This window comes from Daucus carota, chromosome 3 (genome assembly GCF_001625215.2).
Source record: "Daucus carota subsp. sativus chromosome 3, DH1 v3.0, whole genome shotgun sequence".
Classification (NCBI taxonomy): domain Eukaryota; kingdom Viridiplantae; phylum Streptophyta; class Magnoliopsida; order Apiales; family Apiaceae; genus Daucus; species Daucus carota.
Window position 1 is genome coordinate 57,000,503 of NC_030383.2, and position 17,891 is coordinate 57,018,393.

The 17,891-nt window shown below is 34.6% G+C and overlaps 1 protein-coding gene, 1 long non-coding RNA gene and 1 other non-coding gene across 3 annotated transcripts; 1 reads left to right on the top strand and 2 right to left on the bottom strand.

Annotated features, from left to right (window-relative positions):
* The first annotated feature begins 5,280 nt into the window (after positions 1-5,280).
* Positions 5,281-11,297, top strand: LOC108213082 (uncharacterized). The gene is made up of 3 exons (XR_001805159.2): positions 5,281-5,452; positions 6,522-6,602; positions 10,576-11,297. It is a non-coding gene; the product is annotated as an uncharacterized LOC108213082 (long non-coding RNA).
* Positions 11,298-13,764: 2,467 nt separating this feature from the next.
* On the bottom strand, positions 13,765-13,839 carry TRNAY-AUA (transfer RNA tyrosine (anticodon AUA)). Its single transcript has one exon. It is a non-coding gene; the product is annotated as a tRNA-Tyr (tRNA).
* A 639-nt stretch (positions 13,840-14,478) lies between these two features.
* LOC108213042 (transcription factor KUA1) lies at positions 14,479-15,997 on the bottom strand. Its single transcript, XM_017384773.2, has 3 exons — positions 15,411-15,997; positions 15,109-15,305; positions 14,479-14,972 (listed from the first exon to the last, which is right to left on the bottom strand). The coding sequence occupies exons 1-3, from the start codon at positions 15,742-15,744 to the stop codon at positions 14,631-14,633; spliced, it is 873 nt and encodes a 290-aa protein (XP_017240262.1). The 5' UTR covers positions 15,745-15,997; the 3' UTR covers positions 14,479-14,630.
* Positions 15,998-17,891: the final 1,894 nt, after the last annotated feature.

A 17,891-nucleotide genomic window follows, 5' to 3' on the forward strand; every position in this document is an offset into this window, starting at 1 on the left:
AAGTTTTTTGCATCAACTTTCAAATGAGGGGCTTAAAGAGGGGTGCAGGATCCCCTCTCGAAGCATACGAAGCTTGAAAGACTTCAGGGAGTCCTTCCTTCAAAGGTTCCGAGCAAACAAGACATATGAGCTTCACATGTGTCACCTGTAAATGATCCGACAATATGATAATGACGCACTCTCAGCCTGCATGAGACGTTTTCAGGAAGCAATCATTAAAATTTCAAACTTGGATGAAAGGGAGGCCCTAAGAATCTTCAGAAGGAACTTACATACAGAACACTACGAAAGTTATGTAGTGGAACTAATCAACAATGAACCATAAAGCTTAGCAGCAACCTATGGTATATGTATCAGGTTCATCAAGGCGAATGAGGGCTCCGGGCTATGAGGATGACCCGAAATGGGAGTTTGGGTGGCAAAAATCCTGATGACCAACCAAAAGAGGGTTACCATCAAGATAAGACGTTCAAGCAGAATCAGCAAACAAAGAATGAAGGAACAACTAGAGCAATCCTAAGAGCTCTCATCCTATAACAGATTAGTCTTTCCTTGTTATCTTTCATACTGTATGTAGAGTATTTTGAAATTAATGAGAATAAGTTTCTTTTATTAGCAATCTATGTTATTATCATGATAAGCAATCAAAGACCCTGGATTAATAAAATCGAGGAAATATCAAACAAAAAATTAACAATACTTAGATAAATCTTGTAAAGCACCACTAGTCCTGACACGAATGTGTTTGGACTTGAAAAACAAAATCCAAAAGCAATCATGCCAGTCCTGATTCAATAATGAGTCCCGGACAAGGCATTAGGAAAAAGCCACCTTACTATACTTGAATCAGAATGAGTCCGAACTAGGCAATCATACTAGTCCTCATTCAACAATGAGTCCCAGACTATGCATTATAAAATACTTTTTCTAAGCTATCATACTAGTCCTGGCATCGAATGAGACCTGACTGGATATTAGAAAATACTTTTTCTAAGCAATCTTACTAGTCCCGATTAAACAATGTGTCCGACATAGGAATTAAAAAATACTTTTTCTAATCAATCATACTAGTCTTGATTCAACAATGTGTCCGAACTAGGAATTAGAAAATACTTTTTCTAAGCCACCTTACTAGTCTTGATTCCATAATAAGTCCATACTAGGCATTAAAAAATACTTTTTTAAAGCCACCTTACTAGTCCCGACTCAGAATAATTCTGGACTAAGCAATGATACTAGTCCTGATTCAACAATGAGAACTAGTCATTAGAAAATACTTTTTCTAAGCCATCATACTAATCCTGACTCATAATGAGTCCGAACTAGACATTAGAGAATACTTTTTTCTAAGCCATCATACTAGTCCTGATTCAACAATAAGTCCAGATTATGCCTTAAAAAATATTTTATCAAAGCAACATATTGGTCCTAGTTCAGCAATGAGTCCGGACTATACATTAGACTCGGATCTTAGTCCTACGAGAACAACAGCCAGTCCTAACCCGGATCTAAGCCCTGCTAGGACATCACCCAATCCTGACCCAGATCTCAGTCCTACTAGAACAACAGCCAGTCCTTACCCGAGTCTCAGTCCTGATCCCCTACATCAACCCGGATTACTACTCTTAATACGAATAGTTTATAAAAACAAACACCAATCCTAATCCGCACCAATCTGAATCGAGGGCCAAAAAAGCAATCACTCCATCCCTAATCCCGATTAATCTAGATTGGGGGGCAAAAAAAAAAAAAGAGCAACCATTATTCCCACCTAATCCATCTTAATCCGGATTGAGGACTCCCAATCCGAATTATTCAGGATTTGGGGGCGGGGGTGGCAAAAAAGCAATCATTCAATATCCACTGAAAAAAGCAAACACTCTCTTTCGTCTTAATTCGGATTGAGGGGGGGGGGGGGGGCAAAAAAGCAACCACTCCACTCCTAATCCATCTTAATCCGGATTGGGGGCCAAAAAGCTCACACTAAAACTCTAATCCGGACTAAGGGTTACATTATTCTCTTTTTCTGTACTTCCTCACACAGAAAATTTGTATAAGGGAGTGGAGGGAAAATGATAGGATATAATCCAACTCGACCATACTGCTAGGGTCCAAGGATCAAGCATGTCCCGCTAGGAAGCATGATCCTAGGAATGAGTTCAATTCAAATGAGAATTATTCAATCCTTCTTAGAAGCATGGTCTTAAGAATAAGCTCAATCCAAGTGAGAATCACCTAAATATATTTAAAATATTATTAAATCCATTGGATACAAGGCCCAACCATACATATAAAATACATATAGAATATTTTGGTCAAAATTCATCATATTAAACATTCTTTTTATGAGCCAATTCTTTATTTTTACCACATCTATTTGCCTTCCTTATATTGTTTCTTTAATTTTGCTTTTTTACTTTTATCATTCATTTGTTTGTGCATCAATTTTAGATTTTTCTTTTTCTTTTTTTTGACAAAATCCATCAGTATTTTTTTCTGAAACCCCCGATTAAGCATATGAAATTTTAAGCCCAACTGATACACGGCCCACCACAAATACATATAAAATAGGTTGATTACCCTATCACTATACAAACCCTATTTTTTTATGCGCCGCGCAGCTCTTTGCCTCCCCTGTTTTCTTTTACCTGTCATCTTTCTTCTTTCTCTTTATCGAGCCTTCTACATATGTATGTTTTTTCCCCTTATTTACACATTGTATCTTTTTCTTATGATAAACTTGATTGAATATTATCTTTTACATATGACTCAGAAGTTTAATCGAATTTGTGTTATACACTTAGTTTGGAATTTTTAAATTATGTATAATTGTATTTTAATGATGATATTCATATTTGTATATTGGATATGAATTCTAATGTCGTACTTAGAAATAAAGAATTCTAGATGATGATGATTTTCAGGCCGAGTAAGGCGGCATGAGATATTAACCTAACATTTTCATTCTTGGTCGCAGCTCTGCTATTATAATTGTGTGTTTATGGACTGCTTTTATTAAATGATGAAGATGATAATCCATAAAGGATTGAGATCAAGTCAAGCTGTCAGGTAATATTCTTTTATTAATATTGAGGTGTATTTTACATGCTATATGTTTCTCTCTTGACTTATTTATTGGCTTATTTACTCTGAATCATTTAAATTTGCATCTTTATAGTGAGTGATCATATTTGTTCTATAATTTTGATTTCGAGTACCCTACTATATGAATCAGTATATGAATATGTACATCCCGACCATAATTTAGCAAGCAAAATAGCCCGAAAAGCGAGAGAGTTTAATGGAAGTTGACAAGTTATGATTCAATGACCATCAATATATCCAAACTTGTACACATTAATTTTACAGGCTACTCAATTTTTTTATCTTCTCAACTATTAAAATTATATTGTATATTTTCTTAAAAAATTTCCTTTTATTATATTTTTTTAATTTATATTAATTTAGACTATATTTTTGACTAACGATGGATAATATCTAATGATAATGAATTACATATTCTTAAAGGTCTGAAAATGTTTTAAATTTGATAGAGGAGAGGTTGAGAAACATACATGCGGGAAAGAATTATCTTCTTTTAATCTCTCCTTTATAGCCTTGATTTCGGATCACATCCTCAAAAGCGATGGCATCATCCTTAGGCACTCCGTACCATGTCTTCCTATCCCCCGTATGTATATAGTTGAGGCTATGCAAGTCATGATCCTACATGTACCACGCGAACTAGCTAAACAATATTCTCATATACACCGCTGCAGCGTAACCCCGGGTATATCATCCTTTATGGACCTCAACAAAAACCCTTTTGCTCTCGATGTTCCCCTCAAATTCCAATCAGAATCACCCATATTCAAATTCTCTATCAATCCATCTATACCTCTTCTTTTGTCCAACTCCATGAATAATGATCAAGTATGCTCGGATGTTGATTATGCAAATGGCATACTTATCCAACCATATATGCTCGGATCAACATTTGTGGAGTTGGACAGAAGGAGCGACACATATGGATTAACCGAGAATTGAATGCAGGTGATACTGAGAGGAATTTGAGGGAAGCTGCGAGGTCAAAAGGGTTTTCATTGAGGTTTATAGAGGATGATATACCCGGGGTTACGTTGCAGCGGTGTATATGGGAATGTTGTTTAACTAGTTCGCGCGACACATGTAGGATCATGACTTGTATAACCTGAACTATATGCATATGGGAATAGGAAGACATTGTACAAAGTGCCTAAGGATGATGCAATCGCTTTTGTGGAGGTGATCCGAAATCAAGACTATAAAGGAGAAATGAAAATAAGACAATTCTTTTCGGCAAATGCTCACGTGTACAAATGCTCGACCACTCTTACACAAAAAATTAAAACATTATCAATCAAAATCTTTGGGCTCTTTTTTCTCTCGACGGCGCCTCCCTCTTACACTTCATAGTCGACGGAGCTTCCATACTTTTAACCTGTGGAAAGCCCCAAATTTTTTTATTTGTTTTATTTGATTTGTTTCCTTCATTAATCTTCCTCTTCGGGAAGGGATTTCTATCATTTTGATTAGGCTTGGTTTGTTTTTCTAGATCTACATCAATAGAGTTTCTGATTTTATTTTTCAATCAATATAAGCAGAGCTTATCGGATTCGAGAGTTAGCCCTCTATTTTGTGGCTTCGATTATCGGATCTAAGTTTTTAATTTCATTTGTTTACAGTTTGCTTTTATTTCGGTTTTTGGCTTGTATTTTCAGATTGTTCTCTTTCCTTAGTGAGAGTTTTGTTTTCGTTTCTTGATTGTAATCGGGAGTTTTGATTTGATGATGACATTTTGTATAGAATTGCAGTTTTGGTCGATAGCTCAAATGATAGCTCCATCGGGATATGATGAAGAGAGTACCACTAATTTAACGAGAATGCATAAAGTTGATACTTGTATTTGTATATACATTATTTTCAAAATATCGTTTAACTGCTTTTCATGAGAACATATGATTATAATTTACTGTTTGTTCGACTCGATGTAGATGACATGTGACTTTTTATTACTAGATTAACATCTTGTTTCAGAAAAAAATTACTTAACCGAATAAATTTTTTCAATTTCAAAATTTTCCATTTTAATAATTTTTTCCGGAACACGCACTAGTGACTACCAATGTTAAATGAATCGGAAATCGGATATAATCAGTTGCGCGATAATTAATCGGAGTGAAAATCGGATTTATTTAAATATTAAATTATTATTTAATATTCGAGGTAAAAAGACACAAAATTTTAAAACCCATCTCGTTCTGTAACCTTCGGTGCCCTCTGGCATTTCAGTCAAGGATTTTCAATGTATCTATCTCAATCTATTTTCAGGCATTACTTGTGATCAATTGGCGAGAGATTCTTGATTTTAAGCGTGTTTTAGTCATGGGTTTTGCCAAGATTGAATTTAAAGGTGGGTTTTCATTTGAGATGATTATACCTTAAGTGTGTTTTAGTCATGGGTTTTGCCAAAGATTGGAGATTTGAATGTGAGTTTTTCGTTTCAGCTGATTATAATCTTGATTTAAGTGTGTTTTTGTGATGGGTGTTGTGGATTTGATTCATATCTTTGTTTTGGGTTTATTATAATCTTAAATGGTACTCGCGTAGATTGTTAATTAGATGTAGCCACTGTTATGAAGTGGTGAACTTTAAATCTTTATCTTTGTAATTGTGTATATTGATTCATTGTTATAGTTTTCAGAGCTTGATTTGATATATTGGAACAATAGGTTATGCAATGTTGTAGTCTTTTTTTATAGTCTTTTTCGTTAGATATCTTTGTAATTATGTATCTTGATTCATTGTTATAGTTTTCCGAGCTCGGACTGATATATCAGAATGATGAGGGTATGCAAAGTTGTTGTCTTTAATGAACTTTTTGGAGTTTTAGATGTCTTTGTAATTTGCTATTATAGTCTTGTTGTCCCTTCTATTGATCGTAGCTACAGTGCATTATTCATGATTTTATTATTGTTAGCTAGTATTGGATCTCAACTTGATAGTTGAATGCAATTGTTGTTTGATTATGAATTATTATTTTTTTCTGAGAAAAGAAAACATATTTCCCCTTTGCTTAATTGGGAAAGGTATTGAAGCCATTTTTAAGTGCTATTTGAGATTATGAAGTAGAAATACATTAATTACTGTGCTAACCAGTCAAGTTTTAGATGGTCATCTGCATTCTACTTCTGTTGTTGCACTAATTTGGATTTTGCCCACATAGTAGATGTGGCTGCCAGTTCAAGTGTCACTGTCTCTTGCTCTATTGTTGAATTCATTGGTTAGTCTAGCACAATCTTTAGAAGGTAAGTTCACTGCCCAGAAACTGTTAGAACACTGTACTGAGAATATGTTCTTACTACCGTCTATCCTGCATGTTCCAGTGTCATATTTATGTGTCAGATTTGGTAGCCATACTCATTGGTTTTAGATCAATTACATGATGCCCTCGATAAATATGTATTTTTGTTTGCATATAGAATGGAGCTTGGTGGATATATGAAAATCCGAGTTCTCCAAGTTCAGCTAAGGTTATAGTGGAAGAGTCCCGCATCATGTATGTAAGTTGGCTTGCTTCTACTTGTAATTTACTCAAGAAATATTACTATGATGCATGTAAGTTGGCTTGCAGTGTCTATTTCAGTCTGATATATTAACAAACTTGAAATGAATACATCTTAGCATACAATAAAATCATTAATTTAAATTCAGGCAAGGATACAACTGTTGTGCATTCAGATGCCACTCTCTTACATGGAATAGATCATTATTCATCCTTCAAGTATAACAGGCAACTTGACATTTCATTACTTTGCTGTATATTATATGGGTTATGTCTGAGTGCCCTATTGCTCTAGAAGTTCTACCAGGAAAAGAATTGTTCCAATTGGAATATATGGCCATGCCCTCGAACCAAATTATTAGTCTGGCAAACTATCCAGACTATTGTTGTATTTGTTATCAAGAGAAAAGGGAACCTGAGATATATCTAAGATTCCTTTTTTGAGATTTAGACAAAACTGTGCCGTATTATACTTGAATCAAGTCTTTTCTTCTTTGTCACTTTAATGTTTGTATAATCCCTTAACAGATAAGCAAGGGCACTATGTAACAGAGCAACAATGGGTGATTTAGAGATTTAGAAATTAAGACATAGAGAGTCCAACTAAATTTGAATTAAAATATCCTTTCTAAAAAAATAAAATTTGAGTTAAAATATGAAGATTATGTTTTTATTATAATTTCTGATTTTCTGGGTTTTAGCCTTTTTGGGATATGACAACGAAATGAGGTTAGCACAGAGGAAATAAGGTGATTAAAAGAAAATTAGGTATTGATTAAAGGAGATCGTTTGATATATGGGAGAACCGTTGATAGTATGAAGAAAAGAAGTGCCAGGACTGGGATTCGAACCCACGGCCCGGAGGACAGCCTGGCACCTTGGACCTCTCGGCCATCTGTCGTTAGCACAGTTTATCTTTAAGTATGAAAAGAAGAAATTTATTAAAAGAAAAAAATAGAATTGCGTAAATATATAGAGTAGTAATAGCTTTGTCTAATCAATATGAACTTAGAGTAATTGGAATTTTTCAGCACACCGTACACATCTGTTTAAAGATAGCATCACTAATTCTTATTGTGTGTGTGAGAGTGTGTGCGTGCTTATGACATATACATAGTGGACATAGGTATCGATTAAAAGAAAAATAGGTATTGATTCATCAGGTGATCATTTGATAGATGGGAGAACCGTTGAGGCGTTGACAGTATCAAAAGAAGAAGTGTCTGGAGTGGGATTCGAACCCAAGCCCCGGAGGACCAGAAACCTAGCCTGGCGCCTTGGACCACTTGGCTATCTTGAAAGTCGGGGTTAATGCTCTATTTCATCATTCTACTCAACTAAAACTTTCAGTTGGCCTACCGAGTCAAAAAAGTTTTCAGTCAACTAATTGTACTATTAAAAACTTTCAAATTGGCCACTCCGTCAGTCTCCGTTAAGTTTCTAATGGGTTAATGTTCTATTTCATCACTGTACTCAATCAAAACTTTCACTTGGCCTACCGAGTACATGACAACTATACAAGCAATCTGGAAATAGATGTTTTTTCTTATAAGCTCGCCAACATCTGCAGTGTAGTTCATCTCATCAGTACATATCAGGTGATAACCTGCGTAGTACACAACCTTCTTGAACCAAATTACCCACTGAATCCAGGGTAAGCACATGTCGAATAAGTTTTGCTCTATCACAAACCGTGCAACCCATGAAACCTAACCATCTTAAGGCAAGATCAACATAAGCATCCTTGATATAAACCATTAAAACATCACTAGCACTTACATAAGTATAAGTACTGGGTCCCGGTCTTAGACCAGCACACTACATCGAATTATACAGCTTCATGGCAAAATCTATTTGGCCAGTAGCAGCATGCATTTCCAAGAGACAAGAATAGGTAGATGGAGTGGGCAGATTAACGAAACAAACATGGTTGCAGATGGCCTGAGCCCAAACCCTTGCATTTCCATGTACACTTTCATTGACTGAATCCCATCAAAATCCCGGCTCCCATGCAACGTATCAAACAAAGTAGCATTTTCAAAGTTTTTACGTGTTTTATTATTTAAATGAAAACTTTTTTGACTCGGTAGGTCAACTGAAAGTTTGATCAAGTAGAGTGATGAAACAGAGCATTAATCCTTAAATTCCGTTAAAGTTAACATTTTCCGTTAAAGTCAAAGACATGTTCAACGGCGGTGAAATATTTTTTTTGCTTAATCTCGTGATTGAAAGTTTTTACGTACTTTATTATTTAAATGAAAACTTTTTTGACTCGGTAGGCCAACTGAAAATTTTAGTCCAGTACAGTGACCAATTAGAGCATTAACCCTTGAAAGTCGTCAGAATAGTTGATTTTTAAGTATAAAAAGAATAAATGTCTTTGTTAAAAAATAGAAATTGCTTAAATATAGTAGTATTAGCTTTTGTCCGATCAGTATGAAGTTGGAATAAATTGGAAACTTTTTAGCACACTGTACACACATCTGTATACATAAAGCATCATTAATTCTTATTGCGTGTGTGAGTGTGACATAGTATTTGCTTACACCTAATGATATTAGCACTGAGTTCTTTATTTAGAAAAAATTAAGACGAGCTCCTTTAACAGGTTTAGTTAGTATTGGAGGCAAAAACAGTTTAAAGGAAAAAAAACTGTCAGAAGTGGGATTTGAACCCACGTCCTCTTAGGGGGACAGGAACCTGGGTCCTGCACCAATCGCCATAACCTCGGCTCCCACACCATGCTGGGGTTCGAACGACTATCACCAAGAAGTAGGCTAGCTATGTTTAAACCTCATGGCATATTGGAGAACAATTATGTTCTATCTTTTGTGTATAATTACTGTCCTTGGCCAATCTGGCTTTCCAGAACATTGCTTTATCTCTACCACAATAGTCCTATGCAAAACACTAAATCAGGATAAAGTCCTCATATGATTCGTCTGAGACACACTCAACTTTAACTTTTAAAGACTCTCTCTCTACTTATGATCCCAGGTTCTGTATACATTACAAATCCGTCCTCTTGGTTGTATTTGGTATTAGAAGCTTCAAGTATTTATACTTGATTACTATTTATTGACCCACTGTCCGGCAACACATAATTAACTAAAACTTGGTTTCTCCTTTATTGTAATGGAAACTTCTTCTCAATATCTGCCTTTTGTTCAGGTCAGACTCAAATACTTTCCAAGTCCCTGACATGCTGAATCTAGGCAGTTGCATGTTGTACATTTTGATGAACATAAATCCTTGTATATAAATAGTGTAAGGATAAGGGTCAGCTAACTTTGATTGCAGTTTCTGTTTATTTTAATAGTAACTTGAAAAAGATATACTTGCTCATATATACTGATTTTAAAACAGAGGTGTCCTCGTCTTCTAATTTTACATGGTCATGTTCCATATTTAATAATGCTGATCAATTTACTGAAACTGTCTAGCACTAAAGAGTAAAGAGAGCTCGTCTTACATGGACTAAATGTCTGATCTGCAGTCTTTGTAAGATCATCTTGAGATCTAAAACTTGAATTTTCAGCTGGATAAAGTATTAGAAAGTCAAAATAAGACAAACAAACAAAATAATACAATCCTTACAAACAAATGTTACATGTCCTGTTCCATACCACAGCTGCTGAACAGGTGACAAATTTTCAGAATTAATTTCCCACTGATAACTTATTCATTTCAAAAAGAATAAAGATTACAAGGAAAAAAACATTGTCCAAATATGGCCTTTACTCTCTTTATACATACATGCGTATTATATTCCATATCTTTTTTTTTTGCGCTCAGTTTATATTCCATATCTTGATGTTCACTTAAGTGAAGATTTCAGTTATACAAATAGTTTATGATGTTTGTGAAAAGGTTTAGAATTCTTTGAAATTTGGAATATTTTTTGGTTATGCTCGGTCGGAGGATTGTCAAATTTTATCTATTTATCGTGGTTTTTTGGTCTTGTGGAACAGGGATCCATCCACCGATGCTGAAAACGCTCCAGTTCTCCATTCTGCGAGTAGCCAATATTTTAAATAAGTCTGACCCCGTATTTCTTCAAGAGAATCTCCTAATTGTTCAAGAGCAACTAGAACTGCCGAGTTTCCTGGTGGTTGCTCTCTCGTCTCAACTGAGCGCAAGTAAATTGGCCCCTTCAGACATACTTCTTTGTCCATCTCTTCTCTTGTTAGCTTAACATAGAATCAAAGAAATATCCAGTGTCGTTAGGGCTGGTCATTACATCCCTTTCTCTGAGCATTCTTTGATACCCAGGAAGGGCCTACGTAGAAGCTTTCAGCCTCTGCAAACAAAACTGAATCTTCAGCATAAGAAATGTGAGACAGGGAAGGGCTGCAGGAGCCAAACTAGAGTAATGAAAAACTGGTGAACTTGTGAATTGACTCATGCCCGGTTGAAGCGTAATGATCATACGTCTGTAATGCATTGTCTGTCCCATAATAGGTCCCATTCTTCTACCCTTTCCCGGAAGTCGATGACTATTCATAGCTATTACCTTGACATCAAAGAAAGTTCGACCCAATGCTTTATTTCTGTGCTAGTTGATCCTGATTCGACATTAGAAGTATATTGATTTTTCCCCAATAACCGAATTTTGTGCAGTAGCCATATTATTATTAAACAAGAATGAAAGTTGGTGATTTAGGACTTATATCAATTAAAATTTATTTTTATATTTATCATGTATATAAATAATAAATAAACAAGTCTTGAAGCTCAATTGGTTAGAGCATCAGACCAATATACTGACATGGTTTTCGCACTACCGTTCTAGTCTCAGTTGAAATAACAATTCTAAGAATAAATCTAAAGAATGAATTATCACATGAATAAAGTATTACTTAAGAATTTTTTTTATCGACATTGCTCATTTTGTAACAAAAAGAACAGTATGTAGTTAAAAAAAAAAAAAACCCAGAGAAATATACATGGGGAATTTTACGGTGAAAAATGATCGGAAAAACTGTCCCATGTAACAACAAATTCGCAGTTCTCAAATATCTTATCCGTATTTAAGTATTAACACTCGAGTAAATCGAGTTCCTTAGCCAAAGTTTTGTTGAATAGAGAAATGATTCACCTAAAATCATAAGATATTATTGGAATGTCTCGAATGAATGTTATACGTTCATTTGAAACTTTAAGGTATTAGACTATTTTTTGGGAAGGGAGAGTTGATCTTGAGAGCTTAGCCAAACCTGACTCTCATATCATGTTGAAAATTAGACCATCTGAAACTTAATAACACTTTGAGTATCAGAGGAAGGCGCATAATGGATTTTAGGGTATATTTCAACAGAATGGTTGCATGAACTAATCTGATTAACCATATCAACGCAGATGAGTTCCGGCTGCATCATCTGGTATTCCGGTGTGTAGTTTACGGACAAGGTGTTAGTGATGGAAATATGGAGGAACAAGCAGACACAAGGAAGACAGTAGAAGGTAGTCTGTTTCTTCCAATCAGGAGAAGCAGCAGCAGCTTTGTTTTTAGTGGCTTCCTTATCTTTCTGATGGCAACAACACAAGCTAGCAAAATCTCAGAGGTGCGTCATTTTTCAAAATGCATAACAAATATATCTGTTTCCCTGCATTATACATGTTCTAAAAAGGGCTCCGGACATCGACTTCGTCTAAAAATACTAGCAAATTGTTATATATTAGTCATGTGATTCCAAATACTCTTTATCTAACTAACTGATGTGGGATGTTACAATAGTCTAGGCTAAACACGGATGAAAACCGATGAAGATTAATGTCAAATACTAGACATACTTTGCCTCGGGGAATATCTTATTTATGTGCGAAAAAATTCACAAAAAAATGATAAATGAGTAATAATATGAGAAAAAAGTGTCCAGGAATAGCAGTGTGGTCCTTTAGTGTTTGTACCCAGCAAAATTTCTTCAAAAAATCCAATACAGAGAGTGACTGTATGGCAAGAAGTGGGCCAAGTCTCGACAAAAGGCAAAAAGTGCATCAGTTGAATGTGTGTTTCTTCAGAATTTGTGGGCTCATTTTTTGGATAATACTAGCTGGCTTTAATCAATTGCCATTTCTTTGAATTTCTATATTGTTGGACATCAAGGGGAAAGTTATGTGTTGCTTTATAGAGCACATATTTCACATTCTGTTTATCCGGAAAACCGGAGGCGGATAATAGACGTGAGCTGAAATTAACTGAATTTTAAATTTTTGAACAGATATATAGCCATACAGATTACAGGGGTGGTTTAGTTTTACTTTAAAAAAATGCTTATTATTTATATGTTAAAAATAATTTTAAATTTATAAGTTTGAATAATTTTTTTTTATTTACAACTTATTGGGTATAAAATTTATTAATATAATAATAACATATAATAAATTATCTTTTAACATGGTCTTTACATTTTTGTAAAATAAAATTCAAAAATAGAAATACATCACCAAAAAACTTAACATTTTCGACTTGTGAGTCTTATAGGTCCGAAGTTGATTTATAAATTCCTTATCTAAATAATACAAATGAGCTTATTCTGACTTGTAAGTCCAGAAACTGGACTTTTAGATCGAGCCAAACATCACCTTAATATTTTACTTCACTGGTCCACCCACAAAAATCTGGAAAAGCAGGGTTTGAAATTGACATGAGCTGAAATTAACCGAATTTTAAATTTTTGCAGAGATATAATCTTATATTTTATCTTCATCGATTATTAGGGAAACAGGGTCAGCCTCAGCCTAGCTGTGCCGCGGTACAGAATGATGCATCAGGTTTGAGCAAAAAGAAAATGTGTCTACAGAATTGTATCCTCCACACAAGAAGATGTGAAGAAGAATGGATATACGTAGGAAGCAGATACTGGAGGATAAAAGAACCTTGTCTTATTGTTTCACAAGTCACAGTTTCTTTTCTGTGATGAAAGGTAAGTGACAAAATACATCAATAGATATGTCATTAAGTGAATAAGGGACAGAAGAAAACAACAGTTTTAGGACTCTCTCGAAGAAACTCAACCACTTGACTTGTAAAAAAATAAAAAAAATCACTGCTAAAGAATCCTCCAAGAAGGCCATCCAAATCTAATGAATTTATCAAATAACAACAGGCATTCCATCTTATTTTAGGAAGTCGGAATTGGTAACAACTATATTAAAAATGGTCTCGAAGAGATTTGAACTCTCGACACCTAGCCTCTATAGGCCAATGCTCTGACCAACTGAGCTACAAGACCTCAATATTTGTCTTTTTATTAACTAAGATAATTTTTGATTAATGTATTTTTTTTAGTAAAAATATTCCAATCATAAGATGAAAATACCACAAAATACTATTTTGAGATGTGAATGAACATGAAAGTGTATGTATTTTGTGGCTATTATGGTACCTTGACAGGATTCATCATGCCCATTCTTGTCAGTACAATATCAAGATCTTTAATACTCAGCATAATCATTACTCTTATTATTTGAATATGCGAATCTTACTTGGCCAAGAATTTTGTTGATGGCCTTACATTTGTTATCAACAATATTCATGTCTAGCTACCTTTTTGCATTTAAAGTTTGGTTGTTAAATTATCGATAATATACAGGGGATCGAACCTGATACCTATCGTACAAAAATCGTCATGCCCCGCTAGAATGCTAGAATGTGTCTCGTATCAATATAAATATGAATTATTGTACACTTGCCCAAGTGCACAATCTAGAAAGTAGTTAGGTATAGATATTGATGATGTTTTGTATTATAATGTGTTAGTGACAAGGATTTGCCTTTGACAGATCACAGATATATCTAGTAGTATAAATTAGGATCACTAAGATAAAACACAAGAGACAAGACTTAATAATTAGTGTATTGTTTAAGTCCATAAAAAATTGTGTGTTTGCATATAATTTGGAACATATTACATTAATAATTATAGGTGTTGATTCATCAGATTACTTTATGCCATTTATCCGAAAGAGAAAAAAAAATGTGATTATGATAATGCAATCTGATCTTTGTAAAGATATGGTTGAGTCAGGTAACACTAATAGCTCCTGTTAGTTGCAGACTCTCAGATGCTTTGTTTTCGTCGTTGGCCTTTGGCGCGGCAAGTTTAAGCTCCAGATCTGGATTTGAAGATGTCGTCGAGTTTGTCTGTGAATTTCTTGATCCGTATGGCCAGATGGTTGAATGACGGTGAGATGCTGCAGGTTGAGAGCTGTCGGTTCCTTGGTTCCTGGTTTCGTTATGGTGTTCGGATAAATTGAGGTCGATCATAGGCAGGTTGGTCTCTTCATGAACTTCATCAAATGAACTTGATAAATCAAAGTACTGAGCTGCATTTAGGCCTCGTTGCTTACTGTTCAAACTGTTACTCTGTCATTGGAATCGGGATAATCATATTAGTGGACAAATTAAATGCGCGAAGAAATATGAAAAAGAATGTAATTAGTACTATAGAGAGGTAACGGTATCCACTAGATTAAAATGCTAGGAATTTTCGTATATATACCATGTCAAAGAGGCTGGAACGGCGCTTTTTCTTGTCGAGAGTAGCCTGCCTGAGAAAGTGTTTTTGAGCATGACTTGCAACTTGAGTCGGAGTTCTTGTGGTAACAAACTTTCTTGAGATTCCTCTCCAATCTCCCTTTCCTAATTTTTGTAGTCCGGCTAGAAAAGCCCGGTGTTCCTCCTCCGTCCAAGGAACTCCTTCAAATTTCATTAAACAATTCAATTTTCATCCAAAAAAACAAAAAATCATAACATAATTATTTCTTTCAAGTAGAATGCAGAGGACATAGGACATATGCATACCTTTCTTCCGTTCCTGAGCTCGAGCCAATAGGCCATCGGATAAATACCCGATACAAGCCTGATCCGAAACCTCATTAATCGACACGAGAGAAGAAGAAGAGCATGGTGAGTTAGGTGATGACATCAAACAATCCATGCTAAAACTCTTCTTCATGTCAAAAGCCTGCGAAATAACGGAAGAAGAAGAACAAGCAGAGGACATCTCCACAAGCTGCACTCCAAAGAGCCTTAGTCCAATGTTTCCACTAGTAGCCATACTAACATTACCCTTATAAGCTATGCAAGTTCTTGAATTATGGCCTATGTTTCCACAATGTGAGCACTTTCTTCCCATTTTCAATACCAAACTCACAATGCACAAGCATGAAAACAAGGGAAAATATTGTAGTATAAATTGTGAGACAAGGAAGATATAATGGAAAGATGATGATAGATTGATAGTGTGAGGTGTGAGTAGTGTGTCTAAATGTTTGTGTGCATATTTATAGACACACTTGTTATATATAGCAAATGCACCTTTGTTTTATAAAAGGAGGGTTCTAAATATGAATCTGTCCAAATTTTAAGGTTAGCCTCTAAGACATTTAGACATAATCAAATGGAGTGACTTTCACTCTTGAGAATTATCTCATTATTACAAGTTAGTTTGTTTATTTTTCTTCAAATAAGAGATTTTAGTTGTGTGTGGGTTGAATATATGTTTTATTATCAGAGATAAGAAAGTGAAATTATTATTTTATTACCCACTTTGTTTAGAATTTTAAACATAACAGAAATTAGCTAAACCCAACTGAACTATTAATATAACCATGTTCTCATCCAATATGTTCTCTTGGATTATTATCCCTGTTTATATTTCTTTCTTGACATTTTTTTTTTTGGAATCGGGATTTCAAAACAATTGATCTAAAATAACAAATCATTAAATTTTGAAGTTAGCGGAGCTTTAAAATCAATTTTCACTGATTCTTAACAAAAATTCATGATTTATAAAACAAATTCCCTTTTAATTGTTTTTCAACGTCAGTCAGGCTATACGGTTGTGATTCCACGTCAGTCAGGTTATACCCTTAAAAAAATTACAATTTTCGTACTTTTCAACAATTTCTATCACTTAAAAAGATTAACAAATTAATATTTTACGGAAACAGATTGTGCAAAATTAAGAGTGAAGTGTGCGTACTTCTTACTACAGGATATTTTTGGTTTGGTTAGTATAATTCCGTCAGTTAGTAGAAATGTATATCTAACTTGAAAGCAAGAGGAAGTCTAGTTGGTTGCAGGAGTAGATATTAGGAGACAGATAATTGGAAGAAGCTAGAAGAAGATATCTAAAGAAACAAGGACATGAAATATCTTGAATAATCAAGACCCACTAGCAAAAGGAGATTCATTTATAATATCTGAATATGCTCCTCTTTTCAAGTTTCAACTTTGATTGGTTTGGTCTGGTTTTTGAGTATAGATATTAGATTGGATATGTTTTGTTACTTACTTCCACCAAGTTCTTGGGACATTTTCTCACTTGCAAATTGTTTTCTTGAGTTTTCTTTTAAGTTATTTCAGCTCTTCAAGTGTGACTATCAAGTTGGTTAGTTTTTGACTTTAATGGCCAATAATTGGTTGAGGAAAGCTTCAGGCAAAGAGCATATCATGGATATTGTAAAAATATAATAAACCCCCACCATAAATAAAATACCACTAGAAAGGACCTTACTGTATGATCAGATAAGAGTGCACCAATTAAACGTTTGGATACAAGAGTTACGCTATAGTAACATGTCATCACGAGAAGATATGTTGCAACAATTCTCTGTCAAAAACCCGACCTACTCTTATTATATGCTCAGGATGGAGTTAGCATGGGGGACTCTCCCCACTTGTAAAATATCTACATTTTTGTAGTACAAATTGATAAGGTACAGTACATAGTCATGCTCCTATGGTAAAGGCATGATTTTGACACCTGCTGTATGACCCGTGTTAAATTCTTGTTGCCTTCTTTTTCTTAGGTTTTTCGTTCAATTTTTTGTTCTGAGCATTTATAATCAGTCTTTTACTAGAAAGGAGAAATAGTTTTCTGATCAATAAGTAGTTCAGATTTCCGTGCTTCAAATTGTTCCTCCGTTTTCGTGTCCTAGATATATAAAATTTCTAGTTCCGTCACTGCACACTTGAGATCAAGATCTTTAGAAATGTACAAAATATCTGATGAATGCATGGTAAAGTTGATCAAACAAATGACTGGTAATGAATAAGACATAAGATACTAGTAAGTCGTAAACAGTACTAATAAGATATTACTTGTTTAGATTTTAGATAAACTTAAAGACGTGGAGTGGGATATGAATAACTCAGAATGCTTAAAGGAACATAATTCAGCAACTTGCACTTGTCCCATCTCACAGGCCAGCTTCCAAAAAGATAAATTGTTATGGCTATTTGCTTGTAAATAAGTTATAGTACTACTTTCTCAAGCCA

Excerpts from the sequence above, each read along its gene's own strand:
- LOC108213042 (XM_017384773.2), bottom strand. The coding sequence starts at position 15,744 with ATGGGAAGAAAGTGCTCACATTGTGGAAACATAGGCCATAATTCAAGA. Across the intron at positions 15,306-15,410 it reads AGCTCAGGAACGGAAGAAAG|GAGTTCCTTGGACGGAGGAG; the intron begins GTATGCATATGT and ends TGAAATTTGAAG. Across the intron at positions 14,973-15,108 it reads GTTCCAGCCTCTTTGACATG|AGTAACAGTTTGAACAGTAA; the intron begins GTATATATACGA and ends TTCCAATGACAG.